This window comes from Canariomyces notabilis (assembly GCF_033297395.1).
Source record: "Canariomyces notabilis strain CBS 508.74 unplaced genomic scaffold N656scaffold_24, whole genome shotgun sequence".
NCBI lineage: Eukaryota > Fungi > Ascomycota > Sordariomycetes > Sordariales > Chaetomiaceae > Canariomyces > Canariomyces notabilis.
Window position 1 is genome coordinate 332,298 of NW_027041846.1, and position 18,837 is coordinate 351,134.

Genomic DNA, 18,837 nt, shown 5'->3' on the forward strand with positions numbered 1-18,837 from the left:
GGTGGGAGGTTGATAATTGATGGGACTAGGGAAGGAGCAGTGCCAGTTGAAGGGGGACATGTTGCGGTCAAATTGCTTGCTTAGTTAAGGCGTCGCGACGTAATTCTGGTCCTACGGGGTTGGGAATGCATGATGAAATTGAAGACATGTATGGGAGATGGCAAGTATCAGCGGTACGGAGTACTCCGTAATGTAATTCGCTTGTCGGCGGGTTGGTTCGGAAAATAGTGGGGAATCTTAGCGCTTATCGATAGCTGCTGAATGTTTGTTACCGTAATATTGACGGGAGTTGAATGACGCGCAAGGTTGTCTACCAGGCTTGAAAAGGCCAAAAGCAAGAGACCCACAGAAATATGCCACACTCCATCCGTTTTCCGTTCCCATCTTTGCGAATAGGCACCGACATCTGCCAAGTCTCGCATATACATAGAATCCTCGCCGACCCCCACAGGGGCACTCGTTTCATCCGGCGCGTCTTGACCCCAGAGGAGCGTGATGCCGCTCGCGAACCGATCGCCGACATATTGAGAGCCGCCGACCGTGTGGCGGAGCGGAAGAGTGCGTCGTTGAAGGAGCACGAAGTTGCCCAGGCTGTGACGAAGCATGAAGAGCCCCAGGGCGCTGAAGAGGCCCGGGGTGTGACAGTCAAGGAGGAAAAGCGAAGCGAGAAACCCTGGGTCAAGCCAACGATCCTGAAAGAAGCTGCTATCTTCATGGCTGGGAGGTATGTTTTCTCCCTCTTTGAAGATGCCCTGCAACTCTCCTGGTGCCGTCGGGCCTGACCCTTCCTCCAGGTTTGCAGCCAAAGAAGCAGTCATCAAGGCACATCCACACCTATGCATGGGGTATAGGCACATTGTCATTAAAAACGAGACGTATGCGTGGCGGCCATCGAACAACTCACGTCCGGCCAGTGGCCCGCCCACAGCCTTGGTCAAGACTAGCGAGATTCTGGGTGAAGACCATCAAGACCAGGAGGCCATACTAAGCATCAGCCACGACGGCGACTATGCGACTGCTGTTTGTATGGGCTTCAACCAGGAAAAAAAAGAATATAGCAACTGAAGAGATACGTCGTTGACGGAGGCGAGGCCAGCGGCGGCCAAAATGGCAGGCGAGGCTGGAGATGCTGGAGCTTTTGAGAAAGATGAGAGGAAGCATGGCCCAGGAACAAGCCAAAGAGAGCCAAGAAGGTGACCCGGAGACAAAGGAGGTGCACCCATGATGCGAGAGACGCGAAGCATCAGCTTGTCAATTTGGGTGACCTAAAATAACCACACCAAGAACTGGAACCCGGCCACACAGTCTTAAAGATCCTCGTCAGTTCGTGTCCATCTAACACGGTATTAGCATAACCCATGTAGCAAACGACTATGTTGCATACCTCGGTCTTGATCTTGGGATTGGTAGCCTCGGCCTCAGCTTCAGCCTTGTAATCGGACCTCGCGGCGACGGCGGCGGAAGCTGCGGGCTGGACGCCGGGCCGCTACCCTTTCCTACGATAGTTGCGCTTGTTCCTGTCTTCCTTGATCAAATCGGCCGCCTGTGGCACTTGTGTTAGTTTAGCTAACAGTCACAAGGACAACCTGTTTCTTCCAGACCTAGGAGTGGCCACAGGCTTGGGGCCTAGGCGGAAAGTCCCGGGGAAAAAAAAAGAAGACAAGAAGGAAAGAAAAAGAAAAAAGGAACAGGATAAGGATAAGGATGAGGATAAGGATGAGGATAAGGATGAGGATAAGGATGAGGATTAGAATAAAGACAAAAAGAGGAACAAAGAAGGGGAAAACTATTATGACACTAACCTTCTCAGCAATAGCATACACAGCAGCCTGCAGATGGGCCGCAGGAATCAGCGGGATGACGCCCGCATCAACAACCCGCAGATTGGCCGTGCCGTACACCAGCAGCCGGGGGTCCACGACGCCGCCCAGCTCGAGCGGCAGCATGCTGGTGGTGCCAGACAGGTGGAACTCGGTCTGCAGCCGTTGGCGGATGGCCTCCTCCACGGCCTCAAGCCCTCCTTCAGTACCTAACCTCCTCATCATGATTCCCAGTACCATCTGGACCCGGTGTCAAGAAATCCCACGGCGCGGGCGGGCGCGGCATCAGCTCGGTCATAGCCTGGGTAGTCAGCAAGCGGGCGTTGAAGCGCAGACCGTCGAGGAGGAGAGCGCAGTCGGCGGGGTGGGCGCAGTACCGCGGGTCGAGGCGGATGTTGGTTGCCAGTCCTAGTCCAGGTCCAAGTCCAAGTTCGCCGCCGGGGGAGGATTCCACACGGGCAGTGGGTGACATTAACAGGTCGTGTGACAGCGCCTGAACGGTGCCCCGGCTGAAGGGACGCTGCATGGCCACGGCCAGTGTTCCGATCGACTCGGCCATGATTTCTATCGCTGGGGTTTCGGAGTGCCAGAGGAGGGTTTGGAGTTGGGATAGTTGAAGGGAGTAGCCTGCTTCGATTGTTGGGTGTCTCCTTCCCAATGGGAGAGATAGGAGGTAGGAGGTAGAAAGGGGGATGGAGAGGTTGAGGAGGGGTAGGGTGGTGCTGTTAGGTGTGATAGTTAGGAGGTAGGTTAGGAACGGGAAGGCGGCGGTGGAGATTAGTGGTGCTGTCCATGGGCCTGTTTGGGTTGTTTGGGGTCGATGGTTAGTGGTTGGTAAATAGTCGTAAACAAAGGGGGAGGGGGTTCAAGGGGCTCACCTGTGCGGTTGGTGTAATACTCGTCCTGGGCATGGTGGAGGGTGTTTCCTGTGAGATTGTTGGCTGAAAACAAGCCCGGCGCGGTGTCTACTGTTGCATTACCTAGTTAAGAGGTGGGATGTGTTGGGGCTGGGGCTACTAGTACTCAGGGGTACTGTACAGTTGTAGAATGCCCCGACAAAGGCGTGATCCTGGAGGTTCTATCCAACCCCTGGGAGGTCAATGTGCACGGTGACATTGAGGTCCTGCAAGACAGCCGCAGGGCCAATGCCGAATACTTGCAGCAGGGCCGGAGAGATGACGGCTCCCGCGGCGAGGATGACATCCTGCTTGCAGACCACGTTACCCCGCGGGGAGCTGGGCGATTCCGTGTACTTGTTTTCAGTATCAGCATCATGTTGAGCCGTTTTGGCGAACTTCAGCGGGTCTGACCTCAACGCTGTGTGCTCGTTTCAGAGTCCCAAACGACGAGCCGATCACGCCCGGGGCGTCGATGCTTTGGAGATGAGGTGAATACTGTTAACGGTCTGCTGCACGGCCAGGTGTAGGTTTGGGCGGTCGAGCACGGGATCCAAATACGACCTCCTGCCGTCGGCCCTCGACTGGTTGGTGGCTGACATGGTCGCCGGCATAACCATGGCACCTGCCATGATGCCCGTGTTCGGATCGTGGATGATGGGCAGCCCCAGCTCGGCGGCGCCGCGGAGGAAGTTTGCTGGGAAGTGTCAGTCTAAGGTGTCACAGATTCCCTACAAGACGTCCATACTGGTCTGATTATAGAAAAAGTTGGGATAGATGACTGACAAAGGCCCCATGTTCCCGTGGAATGACATCTCCGGCTCGATGGGCAGATCAGGGGTTATAAGGGGAGTGAAAGTCTCGCTCTGTCAACCCCTTAGCACGGCGGCAAACAGCAGCAAGGACTCGAGGGATTAACATAAGGTAAAGCACCTTTTCAAAGTAGGGGAGCAGGCCTTCCCATCCCCAGCCGGGATTTCCAAGGTCTTCCCAGGCATCGTAATCGGCCCGGGAACCGCGGGTCATGGCCATGCCGTGGAGAATGCTGCCACCGCCAACCACATGGCCCTGTCCGTAGTCCCGAACGCGGCCGTCGAGAAATTTCTGGGGCGATGTGGTAATGTTCCAGATGTAGGCAGGGGGTAAATCCATGGCCTACCAGTCCCGGCACCGTGACGATGTCTGCAGACGAGTCTCTGAGAACTGCGACGTCAGCATCGAGTCAGATTCAGGGCAAATGGGAAGGGCTTACAATTCTCCTGCCTCAAGGACAAGAACCGTAACTTGGTAGCAATAAATGTTAGTTCAGTAAGTCAAATACGTTGATGTCAGGGACAGACGGACCATCCGGGTTCTCGCTCAGTCTGTTGGCAACCACAAGGCCAGCAACGCCGCCGCCGATTACAATGTAGTCATAGGAGGCAAGCAAAAGGTGGGAGATATTTTCAGGGAGTATTAGAAGGCAGTGCGCTGCAGGTCGTAGATAAGCAGAAAGCAACAGGAACCCCAAAAGAGACGTCGAGGCCATTCGGACCCCTTTGCAGCAGGTGTCGAGAGCTGAAGTCATGGATAATATTTCAAGATCCTAAAACACATGCAGGAGATAACGACTCTTGGATCTAGGGAACAGGAACGGGACATACTATGAAGAGTACCTGTTATCACGAGCAGTAACCATCGTACTTTGAGGTAGTACGACGGGCCATGTTGACTGGGATCAGTTCAGTCACTGGCGGTATGTCTCCTAGACTTCTGCAACCGTCTGGTTCTATAAACTCGGAGGCGTAAACGCTAAGGAGCTACGGGAGGAATAGTCTATGTAGCCTGTGAATCCATCTCTACCAGGACGCCAGGTTCTGTCTTCCCATACTCAAGCCTCCCTTTCAGTTTCTACTTGAACATAATTCTAGATTCCGCATCTAATCAAGCTCATATCACCGGTCCACAAAGAAGTACAGTGGCGTGCCACGTTGTCGAGTGCCAGACGCCACGGAACATGAGTCCGCTACTTAGCCACAACTGTTTTCTTCTCAGGCGTGGCAACGCCCGGTACCTTAGCAGTACTTGATAAACCTGTACTACTGCTACCAGTAGTACCAGTAGTAGCATTGTCTACACTGCCATGAGCGTGGCCCTGAGTGCCCAGCCTGACAAAGGGCAGAAAGAGGAAGCTGGCGGCACTCAGCCCGATCGAGACCTGGAAAGCCCGGGCGTAGGGAAGCATGGGGTCTGCAAGGGCCGCGGGCGTCTGGGAGACCGAGGTGAAGACGGCAGTCGACAGGCCCAGGGCAATGGCTGCGCCGAGCCGGAGGAGCGTGTTGAATATGCCGCCGGCCAGCGCTTGCTGGTGCGAGGGCAGCGACTGCATGACGTACATCTGGTAGACAGGAAGCGTTAGCATCTCTGTTCTGGTCCTGAGAAAGAGAAAGAGCTTGACACTTACATTGGCAATGTTGAACTGAAAGTCGGCTCCCACGACACTCAAGATCAGAGCCGGAAAGACAAAGGCCCAGTACAGACTATCCGGCCTCATGAGGGAAAACAACACGTTCGACGCGATGTAGGTGACGGAGCCCATGGCCAGAAGAAGCGTGTTGTTGATGCGATGCAGCACCGATCCGGCGATGACGTTGTAGATCAAGCCGGCGATGGCCTGCGGAAGCAAATGCAGGGCCACGGTGAGCGCCGACAGCCCCTGAAGCTCCTGCATGAAGAAGGCGATCCAGAACTGGGCCGAGAAGAAACTCATGTAGCCGGGTAGGCAGGTCAGCATGATGAGAGTAAAGTTTCGGTCTTTCCAGATGTGTGGCGGCATCAGGGGGGTCGGGAACACACGTTCCCAATAGACAAAGAGCACCAGGAGCAGCACTCCGAGGACGAGCATGGCAATGATGTGAGCCCCGTTCCATCCGTCGGTAGGCCCGAGACTGACAGGAATCCATTAGCAAAAGTGTCCAACAGTCCAAGTTCAGTCAGTTCAGTTTCCCCCTGAGACTCACGTTACGGCAGCCGTCAGCAAGCCCGTCCCAAAGACGGTGAGACCCGTGCCGACAAAGTCAAACGTCTTGGCAAACGTCTTCATCCTGTCCCGAAAGGGCTGGCCCGGCGGGTACGCCTCGACCTTGGGCACCGTCCAGACGACCATGAGCGTAAAAACAGCCCAGAGGATAGCAATGAGAACGAACGCAGCGCGCCAGTTAAAGACCATAGTCGCCACACCACTAACCACACTCCCCACCACAAACCCCAGCGGATTCCCCGCACTAAACGCCGAAAAGGCCAGATTCTTCCTCTTCGACGGCCTGTCATACGCAGCACCCATAATCCCAATAGCAGGCGGGACCACCATGGCCGAGCAGACCCCGACAACACCACACACAACATCCATCCAGAGCGGGTTCCGCGCAAAGGCAACGAGCAGCGAAAAGGCGGCAAAGGACCCCATCCCGACCACAAACATGGCCCGCCTGCCCAAAAGATCAGCGAGCTGGCCCAGCCCGAGCTGGAACGCGCCCGCCGTCAGGTACGTCGACGCCGTGATCCACGTCATTTCACCCTGTGTCATGCCCAGGTCCCGCCCGATGGACGCCGTGATGATGGCGCTGGAGCCGGAGAAGAAGGAGCCTGTGGCTGTGGCGGTGGTGGCTTGGAAGACGAAGGCGGTTTCTTGAAGGGTGGACTTGAAACATGCTGGGCGGGAACCGAATGCTCGCTGTCTGGGCTGATGAGTCGGTTCGGATCCTGACCGGGGCTCGTCCGGGGCTTCGACATTGAGTGCCTGCCGGCTCGGGTCCGGGTCCGGGTCCGGGTCCGGGTCCGGGTGGATATCGTCGGTCGGGGATAGGGGCGGAGGCGTTACGGACTCGTCGGTGATGACGGCTCCTTGGCCGAGGGAAGTACCCAAACTTTGCTCCTCCGAGGTTTTCATGTTGTCGTGAGCCATGATCTTTTGTCGGTTCCAGGCGACATGATGAATGGCCGTTGCGTCAGTTTAAAGTGCAACTATTATAGGTTACTTTGAGAATTGGAGTTACGGTGACATTCGGGGTTAATGACCCGGATACAAACCGGAGCCAACTGCCGGTCCACTCCCGAAAGCGGTCCGTCCAGGGGAAGAGATCCTCCGGAGATAAGCGGAGTGGTCTCCGCCCCATCGCATCGCATCGACCCAATCGTGGCTGCATCGGTCCATGTGCAACATTGAAGACCAGTTACGGGGCTAGACTGTTTGTTTATTAATGGACTTAAAGGGGACCTCTGCAGTGGCGCCTCTTGGCAAGTTGGCACTCAAAGACTTGACATTCCTCATCGTGTCACGGCTCGGCCAGCCTCGGAACTCAAAGCTGTGCTGCCAGCACGTCACGAGGACATCAACCAAAAGGGAATCGCTTGCCTCAGCTGTCCCTTTGGGGAGACCGAGTTGTTGCAGGGATATAACGGCAGCCAACAACAACCGTCTCGATGGGCGTCGAGGGACCAATGGCACGTCCCGACCCACGTTGACCCCCTGCAATGTTTAGTTATGTTCTGTCAAGAGCTTCTTTGGGGAATGGGGGTGGATGGGGGTGGCTGCGAATATAAGTAATTCATCACACGACAGTCGTAGGGAGTAAACTGCTGTAGGGCTGGTGCTGGCAAGACAACTACTGCTTGTAAGACTCAAGTTCGAACCTCTGAACGAGTCTGAGTCCTACTGAACATCTTAGGGACATCTACAACTTTGTCATGTAAGTCAAGATGGTTGTAACCTAGTCTCCTTGGCTTTGACTGACGGCCTTGCCCCTTCAGAGCCATGCCGGCCCGTGTCGAGCCCGAGAGCCCCAGCAATCTGTCCCCCGAAGAGAACATGAACGGCCAGGAGCTTGCCTTCCCATCCCAGCACAGCCGGTCAAACAGCGTCCAGTCGACTGCTACCCTGGACCACGACTCTATCAACGCGGGCAGGGAGCCAACCAGGTTCCCCGACCTTGTCCTGCGGGATATGGAGTTCTTCCTGGCGAGGCTGACGAGAACCACGTCCAACGAGTCCACCGGGTCGACATGAACGACACAATGAAAGCGATGAATACTGGTTGTACGAGGTGAAGAGGTCGCAAGGGTTGATGACATTTCATACTATTTTCTTCTGTGGAAGGGTCACGTTCCTGAGATTGTATAAGTTGGTTGGGCTATGCCATGACTGATGACCTGTTATTCTGTCTTCCTTCCAAGTTTTGTACAAGTATGGGCCATTCTTCGAAACTGTTTTCTCTTTGATACCAATATAAGCTGTTAAACCACATCATAGACTCTCCTCACTGTCCTGAAGCAACTCGGGGCCCCAACAACCCAACATACCCAACCCAAGTGAATGCCCAGGCCGCCAGGAGAGCCCAATGCCGTCCATGCCCAGGCAGACACCTCTTTCAACCATCCACACCCACTCCTTCAAACCCCAGACCTCAAACCCCCCACCTAGGCTATACACGGCCCAAGACCTGCGGCGCTGCGGTTAACCCCACACAAAGTCTTGTCCTGCTCCTTCAGATGTTGCCCGGTCTGCTTCCCCGCTGAGGGAGGGTGACACAACATGCAGCCTCCTCCTGTCCCCATCTCCACCTCCACTCTACCCCCTCCCCATGCCAACACCATCAGCAGCACAGCAGGACTTCTCAGGCTTCTCACGCCTAGCAGCACGATGTTACCTCAGACATCGACTTCCCGCCGGCTACGGTAAGTACTGACTGTCTTTCTTACACCAGTCCCTCAGCTAACCAACCACCCCCCGACTTACATTCCTACTAAGTTCACAAAGACGTCCATCCGTCCTTCCCGTCAGCCAACATGCCAACATACCAACTTGAGCAGTACATAGCGAGAACAAAGGATGCTGGGAGAAAAGCGTGACATGCACGTAAGCAGCTTTTGGTAGCGAATCACATACTACCACTAAGCAGCAGCAAGTTGGTGTCTCTCATTCCTCTTGTCTTCTCCTTTCTCACCAACTCCACTGCCAACATTCTCAAGCGCCAGCACTTAGTAATAGTAAATACTGGCAGGCTCCCACCCCTTCAGAACCGAGCCAACCCGAACTCAACACGACAGCACGGGTCCCAATTCTGCCTGTGAACCTTGCAAGCAAGCAAGCCGAAACCACAAATACACACTCAGTCATAGAACGTCTATCTTGTCTCGCGTCACAACAACTCGGTACTGTACCTAACTACCACTTCATGCGATCCCTCCCCGGCCTTAACATCATGATGGACGACAACAGCCACGAGAAAGCAGAAGCAGCAAAAACAAAGCCGGACAAGAGAAAGACGGAAGCAAAAGAATCTGGTAGTAATAGACGATAACAATGCTGTTTGTTGTAAACCGTACCAAGAAAAAAGGAGCATCCAAAACACCACTCAATGGGAATGGGAGATAATTAAGTACCTATGCCCGAGTCGAGTCCATCCATTCCGTCCTGTACAAAACATCAATTCCCATCCTTTTTTCCCCTCATCCCTCCTCCTCACGCCCACGCCCTCGTAAAAGCCCAGACGTGGAGATTTTGAATCGAAAAGGGGGCGGGCAGACAAAAATATACCCCTGACCAATCCAAAAATACCATCCTAAGCTACCCACACAAACCACAAATCCTAACCTAGCAATGAACCGATACATCTCTCTGCCCACAACAACCACAGCCCCGGATTTTCCCCCTTCATTTACGTCCGCATAGGCTTGTGTGCGCTGGACGCAAGCAGGCAAGAGATTCCCGCGCGCGACACCTCTGCAACAAAACCTCCCTCGACACATTCACCTCTCCCCACTTCCCCACACTCACAGTCATCAACCCAAAAGTAAGTCATGAATACCCAACCCCCATCTGAACACTTTGCGGCACTCCTGGCAAGGCATGATGATGAACCGCAGCCTGGTGCTGGTGCTGGTGCTGGTGCTGGTGCTGATGCTGGTGATGCACCCCTCCGCCGCCACCGCCACCACCAACATCGACACCTCCAACGCCGACACCAACCCCAACCCCCGAGGCGCCAGCACCACCGCCGCCATCACCGTTCGCTCCGCCAACACCCCCAACCCCGACACCACCCATCCCCACCCCGACGCCGACGCCGACCCCGTGGTGGTGCGGGCTGCCGCCCTGGGGCATGCTCCCCCAAAAGAGATTGCCCGTGTCGAGCGGCAAAAACTCCTCGGTGCCGTGCGCAAACTGGTCAATGCCCCCCGGCGCAAGGTACCAGGGCATGCTCTGGTTCTGCTCCAGGTAGACGGCGACCTCGCCCGATGGGTAGTTGGGGAGGATGTTGGACTGCGAGTGCTGGTGCTGGTGCGCCATTTGCGGGGATGGGAGCGCAGGAGCGCCGGCCGTGGCTGACAGCGAGGGGGAATCTGTCTGCTGCTGCTGCTGTTGCTGCGAGGTTGCTGTGGTTTGGTTGTGCTGGAACCGCCAGAGCGAGGTAGCAGCCTCTGCGGCGGCAGCGGCCTCGGCAGCGTCTGAGTCCCTTGCTGATTGCCCTCCACCGGCGCCGGTTGGGACGCTGCTGCTGCTGTTGATGGGGGTAAAGGACATGGAGGTCGAGCGCGGGGTTTTGGCATGGTCCGGGTGGTCGGAACCAGGCTCGGCGGTGCTGTCGCGAGACGAGCTCTGCTTGTCGTCGTCTGCCATGATTGCGCCGTTGTTGACTACCTTGAACTCCTGCTGCTTCCATTCCTCCAGGCCGCCACCCCCGGGCAACCGCATGCTGAGCCGTCCCTCGCCGCCTCCGGCTGTTGCTGCTGCTGCCCCGCCGGCTGACTGTCGGCTCCCCAGGTGTCTTGCGTAGTCGCGCTTGACCCTCTCGTAGTACGTGGCCATTTCGCCAAAGTAGCCAACGTACGTTTCGGCCATCTTCAGCCAAATAGACATGTGCGTCAGCACCTTGTATGTTTGCCCCGTCGGGCCAACCTTGGTCACGTCTAGAGGCTCGCCAGCCATTTCCTCCCTTGGAAGCATGTGCCCCCTTGTGTCCATGTGCGGGAAGAAGGCGGCGTAGATGCCGACAAAAGCGGCGGTCCAGACGGCGAAGAGCACCAGCGAGGACATGGGCAGCTTGTCGCGGCATATCTCGGTGAGGTCGACAATCTCCTTGGCCGCGTGGAATATCTCTTCGGCGCTGGCGTCCCAGAAACCAGGAGGCTCCTGGCCATCAGGGAACACGGGTTCGTCGAGGGGCCCGACCGGCCGGGTGCAGAGGATGGGGATGAAGGGTATGTATTCGCGGTGCAGCATGATCCTACATACGGCGCCGAGCATGTGGAGCGACACGTAGACGCTGCTGGCCTGATGGTTCTCGTGCTTGTAGTAGTTGCTATCCGACCACCGGAAGTGGTCAGGGAGCTCGCTGTAGAATTCGTCCAGTTTCTCTCGCAACTGGTAAAAGTTGGATTCAGGCATCCAGGGCGGGTGCTCTTCAGTGAATCGGCCGCCCGCAAAGCTCCACTTGGATATCTCGCCCCAGAGGTCGACCAGGCGCACGAACCGGCCGAGGACGCTGTCGCTGACTGGGCGGTTAATCTGCTGCCCCGGCACTGGCCTCAGAAAGCCCGTGTAGACATCGTCTGAGAGGTCGAACGAGACTTCGGAACACGGCAGCTGGATCTGCAAGTCCTCGGAGCGTATCGTCGATACCCGATCCTTGCCGCAGCCTAGCAGACGGTCCAAGATGAGACAACTGAACATGGTCCGCCTCCTTATCTCCTTGGCAATGATCCTCTGCCCCGGCGGCATCGAGTGCTGACTTGTTTGCACGGGGCGAGACCTCACCATTTTATTGGGCTCCCTGTCGCCATCGCCGAGGCCCAGCGCCTGGGCCATCCGGATGGCGACGCCGACATACATCCAGGCTGCCATACCGCCGACTCTGGGCCGCGCCTGGCTCCACTCGTAAAGTCCAAGCATCAAGAAGGCCTGGACCCGCTCGACTGAGGCTACCGTCATGCTCGTCCTCAAACCACCAAGCGCCTTGGTCAGGACATCGGCGTAGTATTCAGACGCGATTGATGCGTCCGAGCTCGAGGCCGCCGGCCGCGGCTTGGGGGGACCCGACACCGCCGGAGAGTTCCGCGAGACGGTGAGGTATGAGACTAGGGTGCTGTGGAAGCGCGCCGTCAGGGTGAGGATACCCAGGAGCACGAGGTTGATCTCGGGCGAAGTGTTACTGGGCTTCGCCCTGAACCTGCTGCCTAGCTTCTCCTTCAATGTGGCCAGGTGCAGGAAGGGCAACTCAGTCGCGAAATGCAGCCTGTAGATGTCGAACAGCTGGGACCAGACTGGCTCGGTAAGGTAAGGTGCGGAGAGGACCTCCTCGGCAACGACGGCAGGAGGGACGACACCGTCAATCTTGGAAATCTCATCAAGCCGCCGCTGACGCTTGCGTTCGGAGCCCTGTTCCAGCTTGGCGCTAGTGGGGGGCTCGGCCCGTTTCGGCGGCGCCGGCGTCACCTCGGGGTAAGTGCACTCCTTGCCGTTCCGGATACATGTGTCGCAGGGGGCGTCGCCGCCCGTGTTGTTGCACTTGATCTTGGACTTGCGGCAGCGCTGACAGGCGATGCTGGATCTCAACGGTGTCCGCTTGATGCCTTTTTTGCTGTCAGCAGCGCCGGGGCTGCCGGGGCTGCCTGCCATCATTGTCGGAGCGCCCGGGGATCTGGTGTCATCGTCGGTGGCAGCGCTATGGGTGTGCGGACGGGACGACCCGAGCCCGCCCCCGACCCCGACCGCGGCGGGCCGCGGCGGGCTGTGCGGCAGTGGCTGGCGAATGTTTGGTAGACGGTTGGGCGGGGAACGGTTGGAGGGCGCAGGGGGCTCGGGCGGCTCGATGGGCGCATCGGGCGCCGCCGGGGCGAAGGCGTCGTGGAACTTTCTCTTCGGAGTCGGCTGCTGAGCAAAAGTCGGCGTGGCGGCAGCCGCATCGGCGTCGGGCGGATCGGGAGGGGAGAGGATGGACTGGATGCGCAGTTGGGAAGCAATTGTGACGGCGGGTTGGGTCTCGCAAAGGGGACCCCCTGACTGGCGCAAACAAACACAAGAGAGGCAAAGGGCCTTTCCCTGGGCCACCGCACACTGCACAGTGCAACCGGCGGCTGCGGAGACCACACTCGGGAAGAGGCGATGCAGGCACGGGAAGGGAGAGCCGAGGCTCGACGTTCGGCCGGCGTCTGTTTGGGCGGGCCGCAAGTGGCCGGACTAAATAGCGACGGCTCCAGACGGGCAGTCTTTTTGGTGGTGAGAGAGGACCCAAGGTTAGCTAGCAGTCGCAGCAAGCAAAAGCAGTACCGGCACCAATAGCCGGTACCAGTACCCGCACCACCAGCAGCACCACGGCGGTGCTTCGAGTAAACGACAGGAAGGGTGCCAGAAAGACCGAAGCCAGGCGACACGGGCCAAGAGGCTTACGACGAGCGAGCAGGTACGGATGTTTGCGCAAGGTGTGACAACATCCAGCAGCGGTGCAGGTAGCCGTCAGGCGTGCTGCCGGACGAGTAAAGGGCCGCGGATTGAAAAAGGCGTGTCTAGCCTGATAGCCTGATAGCCTGATGAGCCAATGTGATCGCGAAACGTTGCTCCGCTTGCGATGCGAGCTCCGGCTAGTTCCTGACGATGGAGGGAGCGGGCGAGCGGGCGAGCGGGGGAAGATGCGAGATGGAATTATCGCTGGCGTTACGGTTTAACGTTAAGGGTACGGTACAGCCTCGACGAGCGAAGAAGGGGCGGCTGGAAGCACGACAGGGCTGGGGGTTGCGAGCCGGGGACGGGCAAGACCGACCGAGACGGGGGCTTGCTGCAACCGCGTGTTTGGCGGCGATTACCAGCGTCCACGGACGCACAGAGCTAAACCTAGGTGGAGCTCGATGTGTTACCGGAAGTAATTACCTACGGTAAGTACCTGGGGTAATTAGGGTAAGGAAACCGCAGACGAGTTGGTGGTCGGCGTGTGGGCCTACCTAGTAGGTACCTAGAAGTGCTAGAGTACAAGTTCGATACGTGGGTAACACATGTATTATTATTGTATATACAGTGTAGCCAGAGTGCGTAGTGTAATGCCGCGCAGCCGACGGGTTGGGACGAGATGGGCGTGCGGAGGAAGACACGGAATGAACCTGGAATTGCACCCGACACACGCTCCGCAGAGCGGTACGAAGTATTTCTCTCAGTTGTCCGTTCTGTCGGCAGAGTCGGCAGCTTCGGCAGCCTCAGGCAGCGTCTGAGACGATGAAAACGCGATGCTTGACGAGGAGGGCCCAGCAATGGGGACACGGACACTGGAGGCACTGGACCTTATGCTGGACGAACGGACCCGAGCAAAAAGCATGGGGTGGCTGGCCTCTTGCGGTCTTTACCTATTATTTTCTGCGAGGCCGGCGGGTTCTGAACCTAAGCTTCCCCGTTCGAGCTGCACCGCGGACAACGAGAGCTTGGGCCGTTGAGCGGGCAGCAGACCATAACTTACCTGCATGACTATGTACGCCGTAGGAAGCAAGAGACACATCGAATATGCGATTATGGGGTATTTACAGTGATTTATGGGGTTCGTTGGTAGCCCAGCGATTCAGGTAACGAACGGTTCAAGAAGTTGGTGGAATTACATTAGCCAAGATACGCACTCCTTGAAAAAATTCTTCCGGTCGAATATGTGAAGCAAGGCAGAGGCAAGATACACGCTTGGTTGATTGCAACGATCCTCTTCACACGCACATCGGTTGCTTCTAACGATATATTGCTGCTGGTTTATGAGGACCTACTTTATACTACCTGTTATGCAACTATTGTTACATTTTCAGCAGGCCCTTGAAGGCTTGAACGGACCGACCCGAGTATCCTCTCGAGCTCCCCACCCATCTAGCGAAAGTTACGTGCTCCACAAAAGAAAGCGCACATTCTGTATCATGGATGTGTGCTTTCTACATACATAGGTACAATACACTATCCATGGATGTACCAAGGGTAGCTTCCAGGGAAGACTAATAAGGCTGAACAGACAATTCTCTTGTTTGCAATGCTATCGTATCCCACAATGCAAACAGGAATAACCCCATGGCGAGTTGTGCCGATCTGCGGCGATCTGTTGCTTTTTTACCTCCCGCTTTTACGGAATTTCGCAAGGGCCGAAAAGGGCAACACAATGGCCCTGGAAGCCAGGCTCCGGAGACGCTTGTTACGCCAGGCCGCTTGGCACCGAACGCCCAAACACCACCCCGCCTCCCGCTGAAAAACGCCACGGGATCGTATCGGCGGCTCCAGCCAACGAGAATCATCAGAGAAGCAGAATCACAGCAAGCATGTTTTGCATCCTCTGCAGAGTACGGAGCTATGTTTGATGGTAATTAGAACACACGCCGCCAGGCCCGGCTCCGCCCCGTTGATCCAAAACTCCATGCCTGTCAGTTCGAGAACAGCAATGACGCACCAACGCCGGTAAGGGTGCGCTGAATGCGCCTCTGTGGGAGTTCTGCCGGCCCGACATCGACAGGATGTGGAAAATGAGTCGATAAAGCCCTACTACAACACTACCTGCGTAGGTAGGTAGTCCGCATCTGCAACTCTAATGGAAAACCCGCATAGGTCAAACAATGGTACGTCGGCAGGCTACCACAGTAGGCCGTCTTCGGCAATGCGGAGTCAGGGCAAGGCATTCGCGCAACCCACCAACGGAGAGGTACAATACCAAAGGCAATTCCCGGTGCGACAAGCCCGGGTCGGGTGTCGGTCGTGCAGACTCCCCACAGAAGGGATGCCATCGGATCAGCAATTTCCAATGCGGGCAGGGAAACCCTAACGTTACCTGCCGTTCAAGAAACAATAAGCTTTCGGATATTCGCAAACAAGCAAACTGGCGCAGGTCCAAACCGTCATGGTCGACAGTGGCTCTTCGGTTTATAACCAAACATCAACAAGCACTCAGACATTCCTATCGCTCTCACCCGAGGTGCTGGTGGTGCGGCCGGGAAGGCTCCCTGTTGGCTGCCATCGGTGTGCTGTGATCAGATTGCCGGAGTCAGGTTTGGGTCAGGTTATGGCCCCCCGCGCAGTGCTTCTTCTTACATATGGTGGTGCGTCTTCGCGACAGGTCACTTCGCCCACGGGTGTAACCCGCAGCTGCTGCAGGATTGGAAGCCGAATCGGGATTGTTTGCAGCCTCCTTGGCGAGCACCTGGCTGAGTGTGCGACCTACATAGCTCCGTCCAGACCAGAGCATTGTTTGGCTTGATCCCCAATGTCGCCGAGTCATCAATGCCTGAGGAGTGGAATTTCTTCGCGCCTCCCATATCGCGGCGGCGGCGCGATGGGATCCAGATCTGATGAGCAAGGGAAGCCCCGCCGTCTCGGCAGCATGGAAAGAAGAAAGGATGGGAATCTCAGGGGTGCCCAAGCACGGAATGTCGTGCTGCGCGGCCAGTGTGAAATGCGACCCAGCCGGAAGGCCGTTTCATTAGTCACTTCTTTGAGCCGGGATTTGCCAGGCCTTAGATATCAGGTATGTCGAGCGGATCGCCGCCTGGGCCGCTGCCGTTCTCGAATACGCAAGTTACCCATCTAGAAGGTATCAGATCGTGCGATCGTGCGCCTGTTCGTTCCGCGCTGCTTGAGGAGGTGCAGAACCACGTGAGGTTCTGACCCGCCCCTGACTTTACTGCACTTCCCGAACAGATATCATTGCGGAACCCCGGGCCATGGGCCTCCTGGCGGGTTCACGGCATGGCGGACCGCGGCGTGGATGTGCGGCCACAGTCTTGTGGTCTGTAGGTAGGCGCCACGTGCGGCTGACAGCCTTGCAGTACCGGTATGATTTGATATCAATATTTATGAGAATGTTACCCCTGATTTTGGATCCCTTTTGACACTTTTTTCGATTTGCGGGATATGACGAAATTCAGCAGACCCCTTTGTCTTTTGGGAGGAGAGCTCACTCCTTGCTTCTACACGGTGGAGGATGCAAGTTATACGTGTAGCGCACACCAATGACGTCGCCTCTGTGGCAGAAGCTCAAGACGCCTCCCGCGTGCTCCACACAGAAATGTCCTTTAAGCGCCTGGCCGCGGGGTGACGAGCAAGCAGTTGCTATTTTCAACTGCCTAGAACAGTGACCACTCAACCCCGCCCCTGGAAATCGTCCCTTTGCGAATCTGAGTCTTTGAGACAAGACCCAAGATTTACACGACGCTCACGTTGCCATTTCATACCAAGTGTATAGCGTGGGTTGAGAAACAAACATTCGGACTAGCACCGATCGCCTTGTCGCAACCGGTTGAAACACCCCGCATCGCGGCGCATTAGGCTGGTCGGAGTCTGCCAACTACCTTACCATTTGCTTGCTCTCTCATCGCTACACCACGACATCAATCCGTCCACAGAGTCTGGGAGTTGGCGAAAATGGCGTCGGGACACAATGTGAGGCGCTGCATATTGCATATTCACCTCGTATTGATGGCTGACACGCCAGACAGGACCCGAAGCTGCTGTACGCCATTAACGGCGTGTCGGCCTACCACATTGTCAATGGCAAGGAGGAGAAGCTCACGCCCGCCGGCCCGCAAACGCTGTCGCTGCTGATGGTCCCAACGACCTCTGCCTTCGCCGACCCGTCGATCGATTCCGACAACGCCAGTCCTGAGCAGGATTTCTATCTCCATCTCCATTTGCCGCCCGAGCTCGACCTCCCTCTCCCAGCCACCACGCAAATCTACCACCAGCCGCCGACCAGTTACCTGATCCCGCGATGGGATCTAGGCCCGGACAGCGGGGCCTTTACCAGGATCGAGTTTCCCTCGTTGGATAGCCGGAAAGGAATCCAGGAGGACGTGGACACTTTCGAAACGATCCTGGCGCAATGCACCGCATTTCTCGAGAGGGCACCTCCGCCCAAAATGGGACAAGGAGAGCAGCCGTGGTGGGACGGTAAGCCCGAGAAAAGCGCTGCGGGAAAGGCGGCATTGGCAGCAGGGGATGAGCTCCCTGCATACAATCCCGCAGACTTCAAGCCAGGCGAGGCATACGCCAAAGGAAGCCAGAGTGCAGCCAAGCCTGGGCAGATTGTGCTTGTTGACGAGGAAGACGGCAGCGTCATTGGAGAGCTGGGTGAGGAATTCCAGGTTGTCGAGGATAGCGCGCTGAAGCCAGGGTCTAAAGGTATGTGTCTGCCGACTATTGTGCTCCGATATCGTGCCTAACCTTGCCATCTAGATCCCGTCGAAATTACCCTTCCATCAGAGGGCGGCCAAAAGATCAACGTCGCGCCCATATCTCCACAGTTGTACGAGGCGGAGCTGCACCCGGCATACAAAAAGTCGTTTCTCGTCTCCAACGCCTCGGCCGCCTCGAGACTCATCATAACTGGCTCCGACATGCTCGCCAAGCTGATGCAGAGCCAGGCCGAGAACTTCACCAAGAAAGCGCAGCCCAGCACCAAGCCCTTGACGTTCAAGCCCACCACCAAAGAGCACATCCGGCGCATCAACACATTTACAGGCAACGCCGCCACCCTCTCGGCGAAGACTGTAGGACAGATCGGGAAGGTGGCGCACAGCCTGGGCGCGACGCTTGGCGGGCACGGGAAGAAGGGCGGGCCTGTGGGCCACAAGGGCTACGGACCGGACGGAAAGCCGCTGCCCACGTACAAACCGGGCCTGCTCAACAAGAGCATGATGGCGTTTTCAACCGTCATGGACGGCGTGGAGCAGGCCGGGCGTAACTTGCTGGCCTCAACGTCGGAGGCGGCCACCACGGTGGTGGCGCACAAGTGGGGTCCCGAGGCGGGCGACGTTACCAGGAGCCTCGGGGGCGGCGTGAAGAATGTCGGGCTGGTCTATATCGACGTGACGGGCGTCTCCCGCAGGGCCATCTTGAAGAGTGTGGCCAAGGGCATGATCGTTGGCCACACTGCGTCGGGCGAGCAAGTCATTGTCGGAGGAGGCGATGGCGGGATGGCGGTCGCAGGCCCTGCTGGGACTGGCGCACAAGATGCACAGTCGGTTGGTGGGATGTCGATAGCGGAGGGGAAGCAGCCGGCGGGTGGCTCAAATGGGAAGTTTTAATGGTTGGGGAACATGGCTGGAGTTCATGTGGTTCTCTGGAGGGCTGTTTGGTGTGGTAT

General features: G+C 56.9%; 8 protein-coding genes across 8 annotated transcripts; 5 read left to right on the forward strand and 3 right to left on the reverse strand.

Annotated features, from left to right (window-relative positions):
* The first annotated feature begins 207 nt into the window (after positions 1–207).
* On the forward strand, positions 208–1,385 carry N656DRAFT_330929 (uncharacterized protein). Its single transcript, XM_064809267.1, has 2 exons — positions 208–724; positions 795–1,385. The coding sequence occupies exons 1-2, from the start codon at positions 354–356 to the stop codon at positions 1,063–1,065; spliced, it is 642 nt and encodes a 213-aa protein (XP_064667184.1). The 5' UTR covers positions 208–353; the 3' UTR covers positions 1,066–1,385.
* A 101-nt stretch (positions 1,386–1,486) lies between these two features.
* On the reverse strand, positions 1,487–4,422 carry N656DRAFT_791764 (GMC oxidoreductase; the record flags this gene model as incomplete). Its single annotated transcript, XM_064817014.1, has 14 exons — positions 1,487–1,543; positions 1,803–2,017; positions 2,058–2,228; positions 2,277–2,618; positions 2,699–2,785; positions 2,859–2,898; positions 2,929–3,055; positions 3,179–3,413; positions 3,465–3,582; positions 3,650–3,820; positions 3,876–3,912; positions 3,969–3,999; positions 4,061–4,186; positions 4,392–4,422. The coding sequence occupies 14 exons, from the start codon at positions 4,420–4,422 to the stop codon at positions 1,487–1,489; spliced, it is 1,788 nt and encodes a 595-aa protein (XP_064667185.1).
* Positions 4,423–4,721: 299 nt separating this feature from the next.
* N656DRAFT_715592 (MFS general substrate transporter) lies at positions 4,722–6,644 on the reverse strand (the record flags this gene model as incomplete). Its single annotated transcript, XM_064812057.1, has 3 exons — positions 4,722–5,093; positions 5,160–5,643; positions 5,716–6,644. The coding sequence occupies 3 exons, from the start codon at positions 6,642–6,644 to the stop codon at positions 4,722–4,724; spliced, it is 1,785 nt and encodes a 594-aa protein (XP_064667186.1).
* Positions 6,645–7,010: 366 nt separating this feature from the next.
* Positions 7,011–8,164, forward strand: N656DRAFT_782854 (uncharacterized protein). The gene is made up of 3 exons (XM_064815835.1): positions 7,011–7,368; positions 7,423–7,443; positions 7,505–8,164. Exon 3 carries the CDS (start codon positions 7,509–7,511, stop codon positions 7,758–7,760), a length of 252 nt encoding a protein of 83 aa, XP_064667187.1. The 5' UTR covers positions 7,011–7,368; positions 7,423–7,443; positions 7,505–7,508; the 3' UTR covers positions 7,761–8,164.
* Positions 8,165–8,285: 121 nt separating this feature from the next.
* N656DRAFT_770933 (uncharacterized protein) lies at positions 8,286–9,054 on the forward strand (the record flags this gene model as incomplete). The annotated part of the gene is made up of 2 exons (XM_064813813.1): positions 8,286–8,428; positions 8,742–9,054. The coding sequence occupies 2 exons, from the start codon at positions 8,286–8,288 to the stop codon at positions 9,052–9,054; spliced, it is 456 nt and encodes a 151-aa protein (XP_064667188.1).
* Positions 9,055–9,215: 161 nt separating this feature from the next.
* N656DRAFT_791766 (uncharacterized protein) lies at positions 9,216–12,374 on the reverse strand (the record flags this gene model as incomplete). The annotated part of the gene is made up of 3 exons (XM_064817015.1): positions 9,216–9,320; positions 9,825–11,830; positions 11,870–12,374. 3 exons carry the CDS (start codon positions 12,372–12,374, stop codon positions 9,216–9,218), a joined length of 2,616 nt encoding a protein of 871 aa, XP_064667189.1.
* A 767-nt stretch (positions 12,375–13,141) lies between these two features.
* On the forward strand, positions 13,142–13,679 carry N656DRAFT_331154 (uncharacterized protein). The gene has a single exon (XM_064809268.1). It carries the CDS (start codon positions 13,347–13,349, stop codon positions 13,626–13,628), a length of 282 nt encoding a protein of 93 aa, XP_064667190.1. The 5' UTR covers positions 13,142–13,346; the 3' UTR covers positions 13,629–13,679.
* A 2,281-nt stretch (positions 13,680–15,960) lies between these two features.
* Positions 15,961–18,778, forward strand: N656DRAFT_770935 (uncharacterized protein; the record flags this gene model as incomplete). The annotated part of the gene is made up of 5 exons (XM_064813814.1): positions 15,961–16,221; positions 16,395–16,486; positions 17,099–17,135; positions 17,192–17,873; positions 17,928–18,778. 5 exons carry the CDS (start codon positions 15,961–15,963, stop codon positions 18,776–18,778), a joined length of 1,923 nt encoding a protein of 640 aa, XP_064667191.1.
* Positions 18,779–18,837: the final 59 nt, after the last annotated feature.

Excerpts from the sequence above, each read along its gene's own strand:
- N656DRAFT_330929 (XM_064809267.1), top strand. The coding sequence starts at position 354 with ATGCCACACTCCATCCGTTTTCCGTTCCCATCTTTGCGAATAGGCACC. Across the intron at positions 725-794 it reads GCTATCTTCATGGCTGGGAG|GTTTGCAGCCAAAGAAGCAG; the intron begins GTATGTTTTCTC and ends CCCTTCCTCCAG.
- N656DRAFT_782854 (XM_064815835.1), top strand. The coding sequence starts at position 7,509 with ATGCCGGCCCGTGTCGAGCCCGAGAGCCCCAGCAATCTGTCCCCCGAA.
- N656DRAFT_331154 (XM_064809268.1), top strand. The coding sequence starts at position 13,347 with ATGGAGGGAGCGGGCGAGCGGGCGAGCGGGGGAAGATGCGAGATGGAA.